The sequence below is a fragment of the Lontra canadensis genome, unplaced genomic scaffold (assembly GCF_010015895.1).
Source record: "Lontra canadensis isolate GAN:19392208 unplaced genomic scaffold, GSC_riverotter_1.0 scaffold18, whole genome shotgun sequence".
NCBI lineage: Eukaryota > Metazoa > Chordata > Mammalia > Carnivora > Mustelidae > Lontra > Lontra canadensis.
In genome coordinates, this window is record NW_022631012.1 from 14,283,587 (window position 1) to 14,303,117 (window position 19,531).

The 19,531-nt window shown below is 40.1% G+C and overlaps 1 protein-coding gene across 1 annotated transcript in view; it reads left to right on the forward strand.

Moving 5' to 3' along the window:
* Positions 1 to 14,097: 14,097 nt before the first annotated feature.
* Positions 14,098 to 19,531, forward strand: part of FTCDNL1 (formiminotransferase cyclodeaminase N-terminal like) — a 40,982-nt gene continuing 35,548 nt past the window's right edge. The window contains 4 exon segments of the mRNA XM_032860141.1: positions 14,098 to 14,118; positions 16,115 to 16,239; positions 18,942 to 18,976; positions 18,979 to 19,042. Coding sequence (XP_032716032.1) covers positions 16,125 to 16,239; positions 18,942 to 18,976; positions 18,979 to 19,042 — 214 coding nt within the window. The 5' untranslated portion in view covers positions 14,098 to 14,118; positions 16,115 to 16,124.

Here is a 19,531-nt window from a genome sequence, read left to right on the forward strand (position 1 = left end):
TCGACACGTGAGTTTTGGGGGGATACAAATAGTCAGGCGACAGCAAACCTTTTAATGATTTTATGTTTCTCTTAAAGTCTAATTCTTTAAAAAGGGACACACTTTTTGTTTTTTTTTCCCCTGCTTCTTCAGAGGATTTTTTTCAGGTCTTTTTCTGCTCCGTGATTTGTGACTTCATAAATAGTCTAATATATATTAAGTAATTAAGGTAAAATGAGTTTGAATTCTCAGTGTATCTTCAGGCACCATCATAAGTAATGTGACATATTCAGATAGGAGTTGATGAGAAGAAATGAGGTAGTTTTTCTAGCCCAATCCCCATGCTTTCCTAGGCAAAGAGCTTTTTCATTGAGATTGATTTGCAAATGTTTGGTTTGAAAGCTTTAAAAAAACCCGCTCTGTATCACAGGGTCCTTGAGGGCAGGAATTCTCTCTCCAAAGTAAAAAAATAACTTTTTTATTTTCTCATAACACTTAATAAATAATTCTGTTGCAGAGTAGACCCCAATACCTTCCTTGGCACTATTAACCATCATTATCACCACATAGCCTGATGGGAAAATATATGATTCCAATCTTTAATAGTGTTAATCTGAAAATGTTTAACCCTATCTTGTTACTGAATTAAGAAAATATACAATGGCATCATTGTACAATAGAAGTCCACCCACTATATGTTTGGTACTAAGACTGAAAAATCACCCCTGTAACAGAGGAAGGTCAAAGTTAAGTGAGTTGTTCACTTCAAATTGTACCGTAACTCTAGTATTCACACAGCGTAGTGCAGTTTCCAGCTGACTGCTCAAATCTACTTACAAGAAGAGAAGTTTATAATTCAAATATTATAGGAAGAGGAAATCTAATTTTGACCTTGAGTCAACATGATGCCAAAGGAACTTTATGGTTTTCTTTACTTTATAAGCTGTAATTGCAAATACAGTTTCCTTCATCTAAAAAACTATTCCACCCTGAAATTTTCAAACAAAAATAGTTTTCAGAAACATTGGCAAAAGACATCTTCAAAGGAAACTAACTAGTTTGAATTAGAAGGAGAGGGAGGAGAGAGATGGTGGATATTTTTAAAGGGATTATGTTTTCAATATTTTGGGCATTCGATGTCTAATTCCTGTTGCTTTTTTTAAAAGCATTTCTCATTTAAAATTTAAAAGTAGATTAGTAATTTAAATGTGCTTAATTTGTAAATAAGATAAAAATAACATGTGTATAAGATAACTTGAAGAGAAAAAAGTTGTGAAAATCTTCTCTTTAAATATTAAATAGAAATAAATTTGTCATTAGTAAATGCTATAAAATACTAAAATAGCTGGGCCCATGTTATGGTATTAATAAAGAGATAGAAATGGTCAGAAGTTCATTTACCAAAAATATTTTGACTGATTATTTTTGCCAGAATACTTGAGAATATAATTCCATGTTCAATATAAAAAAAAGATAATAATAAGAGTTATGTTGGTTGCCCCAACACTGTTCATTATGGTGTGTCTATAGCTCAAATTTAAAACCATGCCTAACTTTGAGATTAACTGGGTCATTACCTTTGCCGTAACTATTGCCTAATGTTCAAGATCAGACACCTCAGCATACTGGTTCTACGAAGTTAGTGTATTATTTCAGTAGGAGAGAGATTAGTGCAGGGTAAGAAGTCAGCATTAGGAAAAAACGTTATCCTTTTGGGGCCCCTGGGTGGTGCAATCAGTTAAGCATCTGACTGTTGGTTTCAGCTCAGGTTGTGATCTCAGGTCGTGATCTCCCGGTCATGAGATCGAGCCCCACATTGGGCTCTGTGCTCAGCACAGAACCTGCTTGACATTCTCTCTCCCTCTGCTCCTCCTGCTCATGTTCTCTCTCTCTTTCTCAAATAAATGAATAAATCTTAAAATAATTTTTTAATTAAAAAAATGTTATCCCTTCTTATTTCCTATTGCAGCAGATTCCAGGTTATTAGACTAATCTCAGGTCTCAAATGGGTAACTTGTGTGTGTGTGTGTGTGTGTGTGTGTGTGTGTGTGTGTGTGTGTATTTAATTCTCAGACTCAAGTACTTTTGATTCCAGTGAATACTGCTCACGGATTTTCACTACCAAAACCATGTTTGACCAAGGTAGCACAGAGGAACCCACCCACCGAATTCCTCTCGAATGTGTTTATTTTACCTTTGAATTAAATGAATAAAATACTGAAATGATAATTGCAGCAATGAAAACAGGAGATACCTGAATCACTGGGAATACATAAATGTTGGATTAAGGTAGTTCATTCATCTGTTATATTGAAATTTACTGTGAAGTTACCATTTTAAAGAGAAAGTTCAGAGGTTCTTGTTTCTAGGACGACATCATAAATACAATAACAGCAAAAGAGCTGGGAAACTTCCAGAGAAGCATCGCATCTTCACAGGAATGGTTTTTGTGTCAGGTCAGGATAAAATGATAGGTTTAGAAAGGTCAAGCCATTTCCTAAAGTGATAGCTGCCCTCCACCCTCACCCCCTCACCGCCCCCCAAATCCTACCAGATTAACAAAACCAGAGTAAACTACGCCAAGACAAGAATAAGAAAATAAAGAAAAAAATGGATTTCCTAATCATTAAAATTATAATGGCTATTGTACATATCCAAGACAACAGTATCCCTGTGGTGAGACACAATCTGGTTTTTATTGTGGCAAACTGACACCTCAGGGAGTAAGGGCTCTGTAGTCCCTCTTCGGGAATAGACTATCTACACGTTATGTGATCGTGGTCTGTAAAATACAGAAAGTTCACAGAACTGGCAACTAGATTTTTTTGAGCGGTAGAATCAGGAGTTCTCCTCTGAAATGTGAAGGAAATATTTATAAGTAAAATGAAATTTGTCTGCAGAGATGTATATATGGAAAATAAATGGTATGGGGAAAAGTTAAAAAAAGTTACTTCTCATCACTAGAAGGAGAAGTTAGAGATGGTCTTGTTAGATTCCTAAACTGTGCAGGATGAAACTATTCAACGCATCCCTTGTTACCCAGGCTCAGAAGGAACAGGCGGATGGGGCTATGCTTCTACCCAGTAGGGCACATCATAGAGACTTAATGTATTAGGCTTGAAAGGACAGGATAGAATCCCTCGTCCAACTCCCTCATTGTACAGATAGGGAAACTGAGGAGCAGAGAGCCTGAGTCATTTGTCCGATGTTACACACTTGATGACCAGCTTCTTGATCTCCTGTCCAGAGTTCTTTCCATTATGAAGTGTTACTAATCAGGGACATCTCATATCAGTTCAAAGCCAAAATGTGTTATTCATAACATTGATTATCTTCTTATGGAGGTAATGTGGGACCTAAAGACCTAAATGCCATAACAATTATTGTCATCGTGGTAGTTAGATTTTGTGGCCATTATCCACCTGCTGGGGCTCCATTTTAAGGCACACAAGCAAGCAAAGTAGTCTCCTGTAACATAAAATAGTTACTTTGGGTTCAAAACAATTAACATGAAAGTTCTGCAGGAAAAGTTCTCTTTTTAATACTCTTGCCTTCTCCCATTTTTCAAGATAAAGGTAACTTAGAGAAGAATGGACTTTGGATATGGAATTGCCCCCAGATGAACCTGGCTAGCAATTCTTGGTGTTTCCGTTTGAAGAGAGGAGCAAAGCAGAAGATCAGGTAACAAAACCTTTCAGAGTATAGCTATGCTCACTTTTTCCTCAGGGAGAAGAGAGAAGGCAATTGTGTATTGGGATGGGAAAAACAATTATAATCAATTGAACATTTTGTCTGTAACATTAGAATATAATTGCAGATGTAATTAGTGGAAATTCTTTTTCCATCTCAGTAATCCCACGTAGGCTTTCCCACACTGTCCTTTGCATTGGGTGCTCCTGGTAGTTTTTGCTAAATATTTTCTTTCAAGTCAGAAAGGAGAACTTACATATTTGAAAAAGAGAAAAATCTTCAAAACTATTATGTTTTACATTACCTTCCTTTCATTCTACTCTCCTTTTAGATTTAGAATAGATTTATATAAATACATATTTAGGCTGAATGCCAAACAGCTTAGTATTAACACTTGTCAGAGGCTGAAGCTAGATATCATCATAGAATGAACTTGGATACAAGAAGAAATGTGAAATGTAATCACAATTACACTTTTACAATTTAAAAAAAGTGCCAGTAATGGAATTTTGAAGTTTGATATGGTACAGGCACAAATTTCATATTTCTGTCAATCTATTTCCTTATTTCTCAATTTAATGACTTAAAAATTCTTATTTGTTTTCTTTTTTTAAAAAGATGTATTTATTTATTTATTTACTTAATTACTTATTTGAGAGAGAGAGAGAGAGAGATCACAAGTAGGCAGAGAAGCAGACAGGAAGAGAGGGGGAAGCAGACTCCCCTGTTAAGCAGGGAGCCGGATGTGGGGCTTCATCCCACGACCCTGAGATCAATGACCTGAGCTGAAGGCAGAGGCTTAACCCACTGAGCCACTCAGGCACCCCTCTTTTGTTTTCTACATAACATTATTAACTTTCATAGTCTTCCTAATTCTACATCACTTTTCTCTTCCAGTACTTCTGACATATAAGGAAATTTTAATTCCAAGTTATATCTGCAAATTCAAAGTGAATATTCAGATGTTAACCAATACATTAGAATGGCCTTCCTTATTGTCATTATTCCCTTGCTTTACTGACTGTACATGATGGAGACGTGATGATGACGACATAGGTATGTGGCTATTTGATTTTCCAAAGGCTAAAGGGAGACTGTAGCTGAAGCCAAATAGAAATCTTGGCCGAATACCAAAGTCAAAACCAAACTTTAGGAAGTCTCTAACTCAGAGTTTGGTAGAACATTTCAATAAGCAAAGAATGTCCTAATCGTTTTTAGTTTTTCTATTCTTTTTCTCTCCTTTTCTGGAGAAGTAACTAGACATTTTAAATTGAAATCCGTGAATTCCTCTAAAATCCACAAGATGGTGCTATGACGTGGCATTTAGAAAACTTGAAAATCTTATGCCTTGTAGGGGCAACTTTTAGGCAGAACCAAGGAAGTACCATTTACTAATATCGACTACAGGTAAATGCTGTTTAAAAAAAAAAAGTAACATCAACCAGATTAGTTGATATAAGGAAGCCATATCTTTATTCCTAATGTTGCTTTTTTAATACTTTGTCCCAAAAATTATGCTTCTGAAATTCTGTTATTGGTGTCAGGTTTTAAAAATGTCTTATGAGGGGTGCCTGGGTGGCTCAGTGGTTAAACCTCTGCCTTCGGCTCAGGTCATGATCTCAGGGTCCTGGGATGGAGTCCCGCACCGGGTTCTCTGCTCGGCAGGGAGCCTGCTTCCTCCTCTCGCTCTTTCTGCCTCTCTGCCTACTTGTGATCTCTGTCAAATAAATAAATAAAATCTTAAAAAAAAAAAGTCTTATGAGGGGCACCTGGGTGGCTCAGTCATTAAGCAGATGCCTTCCGCTCAGGTCATGATCCCAGAGTCCTGGGATCGAGCCCCACATAGGGCTCCCTGCTCAGCGGGAAGTCTGTTTCTCCCTCTCCCACACCCCCTGCTTGTGTTCCTTCTCTTGCTTTGTCTCTCTGTTGAATAAATAGATACAATCTTTTTAAAAAAATAAAAAAAATAAAAATGTCTTATGAGAAGTCTAAGAACTGAACTTGGGTCTTAGCAGGGCTAAGTCGTAATGGAAAAAGTTCTGGACTGAAGTGGAGACCAGAGTTCTAATCTCCACCCTCCACCGGAGTCCTTGCATGCAGCCAGCCTTGCGTGTATTTCAGCGGCTCTCCACTAGGGGCGATCTTACCCCTGGGGAATATTTAATGATGCTTGGAGACATTAATCATTTATTCATAACAACTTGGGTGAGGGGGCTGCCACTGGCACCTGCGGGTAGAGGTCAGCGATACCACCGAGTATCCTACAATACGCAGGAAAGACTTATCCACAGCAAAGAATTATCCTGCCCAAGATTAATAGTGCCCGGGTTGAGGAACTTGACCTATTCGTTCACTCCTTCGTTGGTTTGTCTGTTCATTAATTAAATCATTCACACGCTCATTGACTTCCGCATATACATAACCATCCCTTCAACAAATTTTTACAAAATATCTACTACGTCTACTACGATTCAAGACCAGACTAAGATGTAGAGATTAAAAAGACAAAAGTTATCCTATACCTGTTCCGTCTTACAGGGGAGAGAGACACTTATGAAATACTCTCACAATACGTGATCAGTGTTTCAGCGTTAAATGTAGGATGTTCTGAGAACACAGAAGAGAAGGATAAATGCTGGCGAAGAGGGCGGAGCTCAGGAAGCCTTCCCCGGGGATGGGGGTTGTTCACTGCGTGGATGCACGGTGGTCATAAAATGAAATTCTGAGTAAAACACAAGCTAAGCCAGAGATATACAGTAGCCCAGAGTGTGCTCGGTGAGTGGTATGCCTCTGTGGGTGCGATTAGGGGTTGGAAAAGGAAAGCCGAAACTCTTAAAACAGTAGAATGGGGTCCAAGAGGGCCTTGGACTTCACCCTCCAGACATCAAAACTTAAAATAAAAGAGTAATAGGAAACGTGTGGTAATCACTTCACCTCTTTGGGTCTGGGTCTCCCACCTTTAAAGCATTTGCTGGAATATGTTTCAGGGTGTCCTCAGTTATAAAATTACCTTTTGTTAATTATAAAATCGATCCATTAGATATACTAAATGCTGTATATTTTTAGATTGATATGACTATTTATGAAAATCACAATATCTGTAAAAAATATCTTTATACACAAAAGTATTGTTGCAGATATGTGCTTTCACTATAATGAACAAAGTATGATATATTCCTATTAATATATTATTTGGTGTTTGTTTTAAGGGTGGACATACTTAGGAAGATCAAGTTATTCTGCAGAATATAGTCTTCCAATTGGTTAATTCCTACGTCAATTGCTACTTTTGGTTGCACCTGGGATAGATTATTAAAATATTTTTTCCTTAACCTTCTCTGCTTTTATCAATAAGTTTTAGACAGTCAAATTATATATTAGTAATTTAACATATGTTTTATTCTTTGAGTAATTACTTAAAAAATTCGAGTGTTTTGGGGCGCCTGGGTGGTTCAGTCTGTTAAGTGTCTGCTTTCAGCTCAGGTTGTGATCCCAGGGTCCTGGGATGGAGCCCAGCATTAGGATCCTTGCTCAGCAGGGAACCTGCTTCTACCTCTCCTTCTGTCTCCCTCTCCCTCTGTCTGCCCCTCCCTCTGCTTGTGCTCTCTCTCTCTTTCTCTGCCAAATAAATAAAATCTTAAAAAAATAAAAAAAAAATAAAAAAATACGAGAGTGTTTTAGGGAAATCAAACACTGGGGTCTTTTATGTTGTATGTTAATTAATGATGAAAACCCAGAGATTAACAACTGTTTGAATTTTACTTGAGTAAAATTAGTAGTTGTCAACCGAATGTTTGATACAGTTTGATTATGATTTATAAAATGTATTTTCATGCTATATTTCAATTTAATATTTTCATATTTTAATTTAAAACATAGCTTTTCAGCTTTAAAACATAGGTAGCTGAAACCCCTGCTCTAGTCCAGTTCTGTGGTCATTCTGAATTTAGCCCATAGATCAAATGATATACTTTGAAATAAAGGAAAAAAAAACTGGATAGGGAAGGGAGAAAAGAAAAATGGGCCCATATCTAAATAAAATACAGCAATCTCCTGTGGGAAACACTGTCATCATCGTACCCCAAATAGAGATGTGAAAATACTGATGGTAAAGGTGACAGAGGCCCGGGGAAAGGCAGTGCTGTGTTACAGCCATCAGGTCTGAATCAGTTAGGGACGCAGGACCTAAGCCCCTCTCCTCCTTGCTTATAGTTGCACTATAACGGTCTGATTGCATCTTTTTGAATCCTTTTTTCTCCTCCCTCCCTCTCCGCCCCCCTGCCCCGCCCCAGTCATGATCTTTCCAGGTTTCTGTATCATACTTCCTTGAGTATTAATGAAAACATTTGATGAATCATTTCAGATTTGAATATCTGTTCATATTTATTTTCCTCCACAGAAATTATCTATAAAACCCAATAATTTAAACTAGCGTGGATTGTTCACAGTGCTTGTGTTTTGAGACGGCGTCACAGACTTGTTTCACGGTAGTTAATCTTCAAAAGATGAGAACTTTATATGCCATGGTAAAAAAGGCTTTCAAGCCCCAGAAAAAGGGTTGAACTAGTTGGTGATTTTCACAGGCACTTTAGGGTTCAGGGAGGGGCCATGGAAGAAGCAGTGGCAGGAGCAAAGAGAATGGGGGTGACCTGCAGTGCCCACCCCTCCCCCTGCTTCATCACAAACTCAGTTTCCACCCCTATTGTCTTTTTGTTCCAGATCAGACATCGCTGGAACAAAGGTTATGATGAAGTCCCAGATGAACTCTAAGGTCTTTTCTGACCAGAACTTCTGTAAATTTATATTTTCAAATCCTCTCCAAAAAAACCCGAGAAAACTTCAAGTTTAAAGAGTTGTATAATAACTGTGAGGCACAAGGTAGGATAAAGAAAACATTAAGAACAACAGCACCAACAAATCAATCTTGCTCACCTGTTCTTAAGAAATTAGACACTTTCTATTTAAAAGTAATGAAAAATACGTTTAAAAAGTGAATCGCTTCAAACACAAAGAGGTACAATACAAGAGAAACAAATGAGCAAGAAAAACTTCATTGGAACCTTCAGTTTGAATGTCTTGCAGAGACAGAGCTTAGAGATCTGACCAACAGCAGAACTGGTTCTCTCCCGAGGGGCTCATTTTCAAAGCAAGGAATGGCTCTGAACAAACATGTGAATTAGGACAGGCACACGTCATGGGATTGCTTCTGTCCAAGGTCTCGGATTCCTGTGCATATAGAAGGTTACTCTCCTGGTATCCATAAGAGTTAACATTCTCTTGCACATACATGAGACATTAAAGACAACAATACAGAAGTGCCTACAATTGTGCAGAGCCTGATGGTCACTATTGGGACTGTCACAAGATATATTATCCTTCCTAATGAAAACTGGCAATCATCACCCCGTGGTGGGCATTTTAGAGTAAATATTTCTTGACCAAACCTCACGATACAACCAAAATTCATTTTACTTAGGGGGAAATGTTTCTAAACATTCCCAGAAATTTTCTGGGTATAAAAAGATACATTTTGTGAATTATTGTTTTAGGAATAATTCCAATGTAGTCCCATACGTTAAAAACAAATTTTAGCAAAAATGAAAAGTCTATTTTAGGAATTGTTTTTCATCTGCAACATAATTAATAGCTATAAGAAGACAGCTTTGGGGAGAGGATCTAGGAGAAACTTCATGTTATATAAAACATGGTGTACATGGTAGAAAAAGACAAAGAATGAATTAAGGGGTATATAGGTCATAGACTTTTAGTTTTTGGCTAGTTACATTAGATATGCCTAGTATGAATGAAAAGAATGCATAACAAGGGATTCAAGTTTAAGCTAGTAACTATGCTTACATTCTAGCCTACTATTCTTTTTTTTTTTAGATTTTATTTATTTATTTAACAGAGATCACAGGTAGGCAGAGAGGCAGACAGAGAGAGAGGCAGAGAGAGAGAGGGAAGCAGGCTCCCTGCTGAGCAGAGAGCCTGATGTGGGACTCGATCCCAGGACCCTGAGATCATGACCTGAGCTGAAGGCAGAGGCTTAACCCACTGCGCCACCCAGGCGCCCCCTAGCCTCCTACTCTTTAATGATAAATTCAGTCAAGTGAATCCATATTGTGTAAGGGGGAAAGACATTTCCCAAAAATGTAGGTGAAGAAGGTTAATTCTGGAAATCTTGTGGGTTTTTTTCTTCCTTCATTAAGACAAAAATGGCTGGAGATCATTTCCCATGATTAAGGCAGCGGTGTATAGGCAGTGGAAGTATTTCTGTTAGTTGTTATAACTTCTTTCTGGACATGAGGCTCCTTTTAGTCATTTAAAATAAATTACTAGCATAACTTCCCCCACTACAAACTAAAAATGGCAGCAATGAAACCCATTTGCTGTTTTAGAAAATGACTAATAGAACAGATATTTCATAATATCCCATGATTCAGTTTAAAACAAGTAATTAAAACCACTTCTGTATTTAACTTGTCCTGGAAAGATAACTAAAGTCACTTTTTAAAAATTATTCATTTATCAGACCACATTTACATGGGAGAAGAAGTAAAATCTTTCCACGTTTTATGAAGAAAGAAGGCAGAATGAAATCTGATTTAGGGCAAAAGAGGGTGAAAGTAAAATCTTCAAAGAAAAAAATTTGCATTAGGAATGAGATTTCAGGGGCCACTGAGTGGCTCAGTTGGTTCAGCATCCAACTCTTGATTTCGGCCCAGGTCATGATCTCAGGGTCCTGGGATTGAGCCATGAGTCAGGCTCTATGCTCTGCAGGGAATCTGCTTGAGGATTCTCTCCCTCTCCCTCACCCCTTCCCCTGCTCGTGCTCTTTCTCGCTCTCAAATAAATAAATAGATCTTTTTTTTTTTTAGATTTTATTTATTTATTTGACAGACAAAGATCACAATTAAGCAGAGAGGCAGGCAGAGAGAGAGGAAGGGAAACAGGCTCTCTGCTCACAGAGAGCCCAATGTGGGGCTCGATCCCAGGACCCCAGGATCACCCGAGCTGAAGGCAGAAGCTTTAACCCACTGAGCCACCCAGGTGCCCCCAAAAAATCTTTTTTTAAAAAGGGAATTAGATTTCTGTCTTTCTAAGGGAAATTCTCACATTTCCCTGAACAGAGGTAAGTGCTGGGATATGAAGTTAGAAAACAGTCTCATAGCATTAATTTAAAATGGTCTTTAAAACGTTATTTCAAAATTCCCAAGAGCAAAAGGAAACTTTCTAATCACCATATTTTGAAAAGTGTCAGATAAACCGGTAAAGAAACATATTAGTTAATAGAGTTGATTCTTTTGCTTGTTCTAATAAGGATTTGCCTTCTCTTGAGGTAACTTGGCCAAGTCTCCTATATATGGAGGTCTAGAAAACTCTTCAACAGACTATAAATTGTATGTAACCACTAGCTTGGAAATTTCTACCCTTGACATTTCTGGTTTTGCTGCCCATTTTGGGGGCCCAGGAGAGGATGCAGTCAGGGCAGAGTGGTACAGTTTCCTCTTAACCCTTCAATCAGGAACAGACTGGTACAAAGAGGAACACAACCACAGGGCAGGGATGGGGTGAGCTGAGGGTGACCAAGGTGGACAAGTACAGGGTAGGGTTCTGATTTACTTAAAATGTTGTTATTTTGCTTACCACGGATTTCTTATTTTGCATTAATTTTAACTTCTTAGGACACTGCATTACCAAGTTTTTTGGCACCCGCTTAAAGTTTGCATGTGACGTGAAAGCCTCACTCCCTCACCCTGATCCCAGCCCTGCTTGGGCAGCGCCTGAGTGCTATGTTCCAGGAGCTCTGTGGAGCCAGACTAGAGCACAGCCTCTCCCTTTGACCCACCTCAGCTCTGATGGGCCAAGGGAAGCTCCTATAAGACCTCTGCTCTCCTTGCTGGCAAAAATGAAGATGAAGGATAGAGAAAACTATCATTGTCTCACAAGGGACTAATGGGAGTGTTAGGAAACAGGTTATCACAGATAGAATTGACACTAGGACTAGTAGCTACGCTTTCTTCTGGTGCTTATTTGTGTTTGGACAGGAACCGTAATGATCAAAGGAAGTGATGCCCCGAACATGGACTTAGCAGGAGAAAGGAATAGTCAGGATAACTCATTCACCCACAATGTATGAAAAACTCCTCCAAAGCACGCTAAGTTAAGTAATGAGAGGTTTGATGCTCATACATTATAAAAGTGATGCAGAACTCTTTTAAATAACAAAAAAGGCAGGATTTTATGTGGCTGAGCTCAAGTAAAGCTAAAATCTAAAGGTACTTTTCAATTTATTTTTTTAAGATTTTATTTATTTGTCAGAAAGAGATACAGAGGACAAGCAAGGGGACCCCGATGTGGAACTCGATTCCAGGACCCTGGGATCATGCCCTAGGCTGAAGGTAGAGGCTTAACCAATGCAGCCATCCGGGCATCCCATGTTTTAATTCCTGAAAAGAGCAAAATAAGACTTTTAGTCTTACTGCTGAACTTTCATCAAATTTGCTGGTATCTGTCTCCTTGTCTTTTCCAAAAAGACGTGCGTACAGTCCTGAGGCAGGGGTAGATGCTGCCCTTCTCCACAAAGAACATTGGGACCCTGCCGTCTCTCCATTTCTGTCTGACCTCAGGAGAGTGGAGAAAGGGATTAAGGTTTACTGAGTAACTGCTGGGAGTTGTTGCTTTCCAAAGTGTTATCTTACTTAACACCCCAGCATCCCTGTAAAGGGAAGGAAATTCTCACAGAGAGGATTAGGAGATGTGGGAAAGAAGTTTTAGTTCTAGCAGTTTTTACAGCTAGAACCATGGGCCCCTAGGTGTCACACTGTTTTCTCTGGAGGGACAGATAAGACTAGATGTAATGTTACTGTGTCTTCCATTTGTAGCCAGTAGTCTGTCCCATCATAGGATTGTTTGGAAAGGTGAGATACAGGGCCCTCATTCAGTTCCATTGTCCTCCTTAGAAGGAAATGTTGGACACTGCAGTACTTTTTGTAAACTGGAAACTAAAAGTAAAAGTTCTCTCAAAAAGTCAGTAAAAGCTCTCAAAAGAAGAGAAGAGAAAGTTAGGGGCAGCAGTCTAGTTAAATTATTTTGAAATTATCGCTGACATTAAATAGATCTGCTGGATATTGGTTTTTAGGCATTAACATGGATATACGTCTATTTTACGCATTTCTATTACAGATTCAGTAGAGGAAAAAAAATACCTAAATATATATTTAATTCCACAGGATCCCAAAGCACTTTGAGGATTTAAATTGATAAGCCAACCTCAAAGGGACTGATTCTTGCAACTAAAACACAGACACCTCTGGGGTGAAATGTGGCAACAGTTTGACAGGCATAGCAGTAGCTTAGGCCAGAAAGGATTTATCCAATTAAAATTATGGGATGAATTTTGGCTGGCAGAATGTAATTACCAGCCTTGGAACGAATCCAGGATCCTGAGGTTAACACCCCTCCTCTTGCCAACAACCCTCCTACCTGCCAACACTCCGAGCTGGAGAAGGCAGGATCTGACACAATCGCACATAATACTGTTGTGACATCTCAGTACAATGATGATGATGTGAGAAGCATCATGAACCTGATTTTTTTTAACACTCATTATGTTACTTATTTTTATGCCACATTAGGCTAGAAACCAAATGTCCACATAAATGTTAATTTCCTCAAATCTGTGTTTAAAAAGTATAATTAGAAAATAAAAAAATAGATTTAAAAATTAATTTATTCTGTCAAAGTAGTTATTTAGTGATTATTTCACTTCAGGAACGAAATTGGATCAAAACAGTGACATTTAATCCTTGCTATATATATTTAAAAAAAAAAACAGGTTTTTGTAGGAGAAATGTGTTCTCAAGGTTCACTGGCCTAGAAAAAAAGGGAAATGCTTAATGCCTGGTTCAAATTGCTTGTAACTTTGAGTCAACGGGCAAGTGCCACGACTGCTGTTGTCCGGGGACGGGTCCCGCCCCTGCTCACAAGCGCTGGCGGTGTTTCTCAGGGGAGACTTCACTGAAGCGGTGCCCTCCTCGCGCGCTCCGAAGAGCCCCCTGCTGGGTGTGTGACTAACGGATAATGACCTCATCGTTAGATTCTACTGCCCTTTTACAAAGTCATTCATTAACAAGAGACGAGGGTGGAGAATCCCAAGCTAAAGGAGAGGGGCGACGGAACGTTAAGCTCCCGGCCGCAGGCCTGCGGAGGGCTGCACCGGGGGCGCGGGGGCGCGGCGGGAAGCCGGCGGGGGCGGGGGCCGGCGCAGGAGGCGCGGGCCGGAGGTCAGGCGGCGACCCGGGGAGCGTGCTCCGCGCTACGCGGCGGCGGGCTGGCGCGCGAGCGGGGCGGCCGGGGGGCGGGGCCGGAGGCGGAAGCTGCGCGCCGCTCACGCGCGGCGACCCCTGCTCCGCGCCGGCCCACCCCGCCGCCCCTCCGCGCGCGCAGGTCGGTTCCCTCCCCCGTGCGGAGCTGCGGGCGCGTGCGCCGGCGCTGGCGGTAGAGCCGCTCCCGGGCAGCCCCGCCGCCGGCCGTGCCTCGCTCCCGGGCCCCGGAGACGCTGCTCCCGGCGGGCGACGCGGGGCGGCGGGGGACTGCCCCGAGGCTCGCGCCGCCCCCCTCCCCCCTCCCGGGTTAGCCTTCGGCCCACGTGGCCACAGCGCACCGGCCCCGCTGCGGGGCCGCGCAGGGAGTCCCAGCGGCGGGTGCAACCGCAGCACGCGCCCCCGCCTCCTCGGTGAGCCTTTCTGCCGCCCCAAAAGCGCGAAAGGTGGTGCGTGCGCAGGCGGCAGGTGATCTGGCGGAACTGCCGCGGGCGGCTCCCGTCCGCGCGGGCCCCGGGCGTTCCTCCCCAGGGGCGGCAGCTTTTTGGTTCGTGGCCGGAAGTCATCGAACTGTGATTGGAGGGACGGGCGGACGGGGAGCGCGTTCTCCCGAACCACTGAACGCTGGCGGGGTTGCTCTGGGTTACTTTGTGAGTGCAAGAGGCAGGGAGACACCCCTTGTGCTCACGAGCCTGACTGCTCTCCAAAAGCCTGGTGGCCGCTAATTCCAGCTTTTGCTGTGAAGGTAGATTTTTCTAACACCATCTTTGTGTGATTTAACTGTCCACAGGGAATCAAAATGTGGAATGAGAGGATGAAACTAATCCTTTCTTTTGCACTGTTAGGGGTTGCCATAAACACCATTTGTTAAAAAGCATAATTATGTTGGGAAAGTGCCTGATGAGACAATTAAGCTACATAAACACACTGAAAACAAATGAAAGCCAGAAGACGCCCACACCCCTTGTGTAAAGCAATTTTTTGTTTACACAGAAATGAGAGAGGTCTGAGTTGCCTTATTACAACGATATTATTAATGCCTACAAAAACCTAATGACCATATTTTTATGACTTTTCAGGCAGGAGGTGATGGCCACAGTATGAAAAGTTGCTTGCAAACCTAGACTAGTCATGTAGCCCTGGATTCCCTCTAGGTTAGGACGATCGGGCCAATGGACAATCTTGGTGAACAGAAGCCAGAGGGTTTATGCATAGACAGTACTGTGACTCGTGTGAGAGCACAGTTCAGCTTAAACTCAGAAACACGTCTGTCTCGGCCTTGGACACCATTCACTGCGGCATTCCCCGCATTGCCTAAAACAAAATAACTCTTAATGGAATAACTTGTTGAATGAATTCATGAGGGCCATAATTAGTTTTTTAATATTTAAAAGAGACCAGAATATGGCCCGATCTTGAAAAGGGGAATTGTTTTATAATTAATCCACTTTCAACAAAAGGGCATCAGTCACATTTTGGGCATTATTGTCAGATTTCAGTTCCAGGAACAGAGTCCTTTGAAAAGATTTTAAACTGATAAAGGAACTGTGGGGATTAAAGTACGAGAGGAATAGAGTCAAATAGTTGTCACATACAGCACCCAAATGAGTCCCTTTTATTGTTCATATATTGGCTGTAGCATGGACCATAGAGATAACTTTTCTTTTTGCCAGAAAGGTAGTTTTTCCAAGAATCTTCTTCACTTCTGTTTTCTACATTTCCCTAGTAAGTCTCATTTAACAAGAGGATCAAGCTTATTTGTTAAGTATCATAGACCTTGAAAACGGGGATAATCTAAGGAAGATGGTGTTTAAGAGAGAATAGAATACTTTAACAAATATTTTCATTTACATGACAATTCAGGTTGAGTAACTTGCCCTATATTTCCTAGTGTCAATACTACGTAGGCTTATCTGTGCATGACCACATACACATGGTTTTCTGGTTGACTCAATCTGAAGGTTTCTCTCTTCAGGTGTTCTCCAGGAATAAAATAGTGAAGTGTTCATATTATGACTGCCTGGTTTCCAGAAAAGTATAATTTTTTTATCGTTAATGAACATGAAAATACGAATGAGCCATAGAGACCAAAATGAACAATAATTTTTCTCCTATTCTAGAAAAATCACCATGGCTTCTTCCAGACTCGGGTTCCATTTGGCTGCTTGTTTACTAAGTATTTCAGAAGCCAGAAGAAAATACATTGTTGAGAACATAGCAAAAGCAGCTCTTCTTGAAAGAAATGGTAGGAAAACAGACAATTGATGTGAATATGTATGAGTACAGTAGTTTTTGTATTCTGCAGACAGTGCTATAGAACATTCTTTCTTCTTAGACTTTTCTCCTTGTTCTCGGGCTGTTAGAGCTAACGCAGGACTCTGAGATACTGAGATAGATCAGTTACTCATGGGCACATGTGCTCTTCCAAAAGCCCACGTAAGCTCAGCGGTGCACTTATTCACACTGGAGAGTGAGTGTCTGAGATGAGCATTGTTCAGGAGTTCAGGCTGCTGAGGAGGATATATTTACATAAAGGTTTAATGTTTCCCTCATGGGCCACTTATTTGATCACTAATAGAATGAGCATAATTGTACATTATGCTTTTTATTCAACAGGTTGTATAAAAAATAAACTGGCCAAATACCAGCTACTTTTCAGAGCTCTCCTGCCAGCAAAACCCATGCTTTCATTACAACATTATTATTTCTCCTCCATTTTCTCCATATAAAAACTAGTAGGCAATTGCATTTAAATGATGGGTGTAAGATCTCTCAGCAGTTCCGAAGACTGGACCTCAAGCCTCTTTACTCCCTGGGCCAGTATTTCCAATGAGAGATATTATTCTTTGTTTTACCCTCGTTAAAATGTTCATGTGATGACACACGGTTCTGGGTTCTAGTTGTTTTTGCTTTCACACACACACAAAACAGTGTATTCAGACTCCTAATCATTTGAATAGAATGCTTTGTTAATTAAAATCAACTTTTTGGCAACAGGTGAACATTCGGGTCACAATCCAGAAGCATTCAAGACATTCTGTGTTAATTTCTGAGTCATTTTTGATTTGGGGACTACTTTTCATGAGAAAGAAGTGTTTTCCCCTGGCCTGTTTCTAATGGTGAGCACATTTAAGTTACTGTCTTACAACTTTGCAGGAGCTGGAAGCGTCTAAGAAAATTCCTTAAAATTGCTGATAAGAAAACTCCTCTAGAGGCAGGATACATCTGTGCTTTTGCATTCTCTTTGTGGGAAGAGCCAGCTTGGGCCCCTCATTGTGAGACACAGTACTTCTAATGGGACTGGGTTACCCGTCTCTGTGATTAAGTGAATGTACAAGGACATTTGTGGAAGGCATATACTGATGGACACCTGGGTCTCAACTCGGAGTTTTTATCAGCTTATTAGTGGCAGCAGCTCAAGTGGAATTATAGCTATTATACTCCATTACAAATACCAAACAATTTACTTCTGCCGAGATTCATACTGACAGTTCCTCCTGCCAGCAGTAATTTTTTTTCCTATATGCATGCTTAAGAAATTGCAGGAGAGAGTGTTTCATTCTTTTAGCATTTGATTCAATTGTATCATATGAAACTGAGAATAAAAGCTTTTCAGAAGAAGATTTGGGATGAAAAAATAAAATCATCTCTTTTCTTCCGGGAGCTAGAGTATGTTGAAAAAATACTTAAAATAAGAGGTTGTATAATCTTGTTCTTGCTTCATCTTTTATGGTTTTAAAAAATGAGGGAAGGTGGTACTAGCTAAGAAAATGACCTGTCATTTTACAAATATTTTAAATGCCTTTATTTTTAAATGAGTGGAATAAAATTATATCATCCATATTTTTTTCTGATTAAGCAATGTGAAAATATTTAAATAGCCTAAAATGTCTTGGGCAAAGGAACCTGAGTTATAAATTTTAGATGTACACCAGGGCAGGGCTCTGTAGATGCTCATTTGGCTATGAGTGAGTGACATATGTTTATCTTTTCATGTTATTAAAATTAATAGCGTAGGGCTGCTGTAAGCTCTGTAGTTCCTGCGTGTAACTTATTTTTCCTCTCTTCTGAAAAGATTAATTGTTAGGCTGCCAGGGGACAGGGCGACAAAGGTATAATAGCATAGCTAACGGTTTAATTACTGCCTGAAAACTTTTGTTCTTCACTTTGAATTTGCTTTTGTAGGCTTAAGGGGGACTTTTAAGGAGGCTGAACCAGGCTTGTAAACTTTAAAAATAACGTTGGGGTAATGTGCGGCTGCCATACAAGTGTATGGCAGCTTTCTCCTCCAGGTTACACATTCAAGTGAGTCACAAGCCACCAAAAGCTGGAAGTCGTTAACATCTGAAGGACGTTGGTGGCCTCTGACGAGGAGATGGTGGGGACAGAACGGTTTCTAATGGACAGGTGCATGCATCCCAGGAACCTGTGCTTTAGGCACTAATTGGCCTGTCTTAGCTTTTCCAGATGTCAGATTTTGATCCAGGCAGTTTGATTTGTGAAGTTTTGATTTGGAAATTTCCTTTCCTTTGGAAGGAAAAATTGACAAAGCCTAGAGGATGAGATTGAGAAGGAGCAGAATTTAGAGTGGTGTGATTTGGCGATTGAAACAGGAGGCTACCATCTTGGACTAAGTTAAGATAATTTTGGCAAGCCTAGTGGCAAGTCCAAGAGATGATCTGTCATAGACACCAAAGACTAGCCTCTGAACTGAGCCTCTGAACTGTTATAACTAGATATCAGATCTCATTATAACTGTAATCTGGTTATATGGTAATCCTGTAAGAAGTAGACATTACTACCTGTGAATTTCATGATTAGTCAATGTCACTTTAGAGGTCAAATCCCAGGATTTTTCTCAAGCTCAATTTAATTTTATCAGAAGAAATAAATTATTAAGATTCCACAGAAAAAAATTCTTGCATGTATGTGTTGTTTTCTTTGCAGGGCAGAAATATCCTGAAGTATCAATGTTCAGTATATTTCATTTTCTGATCAAGACTACATCAGATCAGTCATTACAGTAACAGCGTCTATTAATGAGTTAGGTAAGATTTCAGTTTCTTTATGTATGTCTTTTGATGAAGGATAAGCTTCAGGTAGACCTGAATGCTCTTTAATCATTGATTTCCTGTATAAATGTGAATACTCAAGACAGCGTGCCCCAAAACTTCATTGCATTAGTCTTCTGAACATGTATATCCCAAACATTTCCCATTTCCTCTTTATTAAAATGAACCCTGGGGTCCAAGATTTAATAAGACTCTTACTGAAGATGATGATCCCATATCTTATGTGGTTAAGGAAACCTTTTCTAGTTTTAATATGTGAAGTAATAGTGTTGAAATCAACCTTGATTTTACTGATAACTTGGCATGGAATGAAATACACTATAAGCAGTTGTGTTTTGGGATGGGACCCTGAAATCTCAAGTTAGTTCATGGGTTAAAATGAAATGAACTCCATGGTTCACAGGGATGTTGTCAGATTTAACAGGACAACTGGGATTGGAAGGATCATAATTGTTTAAAGAAAAG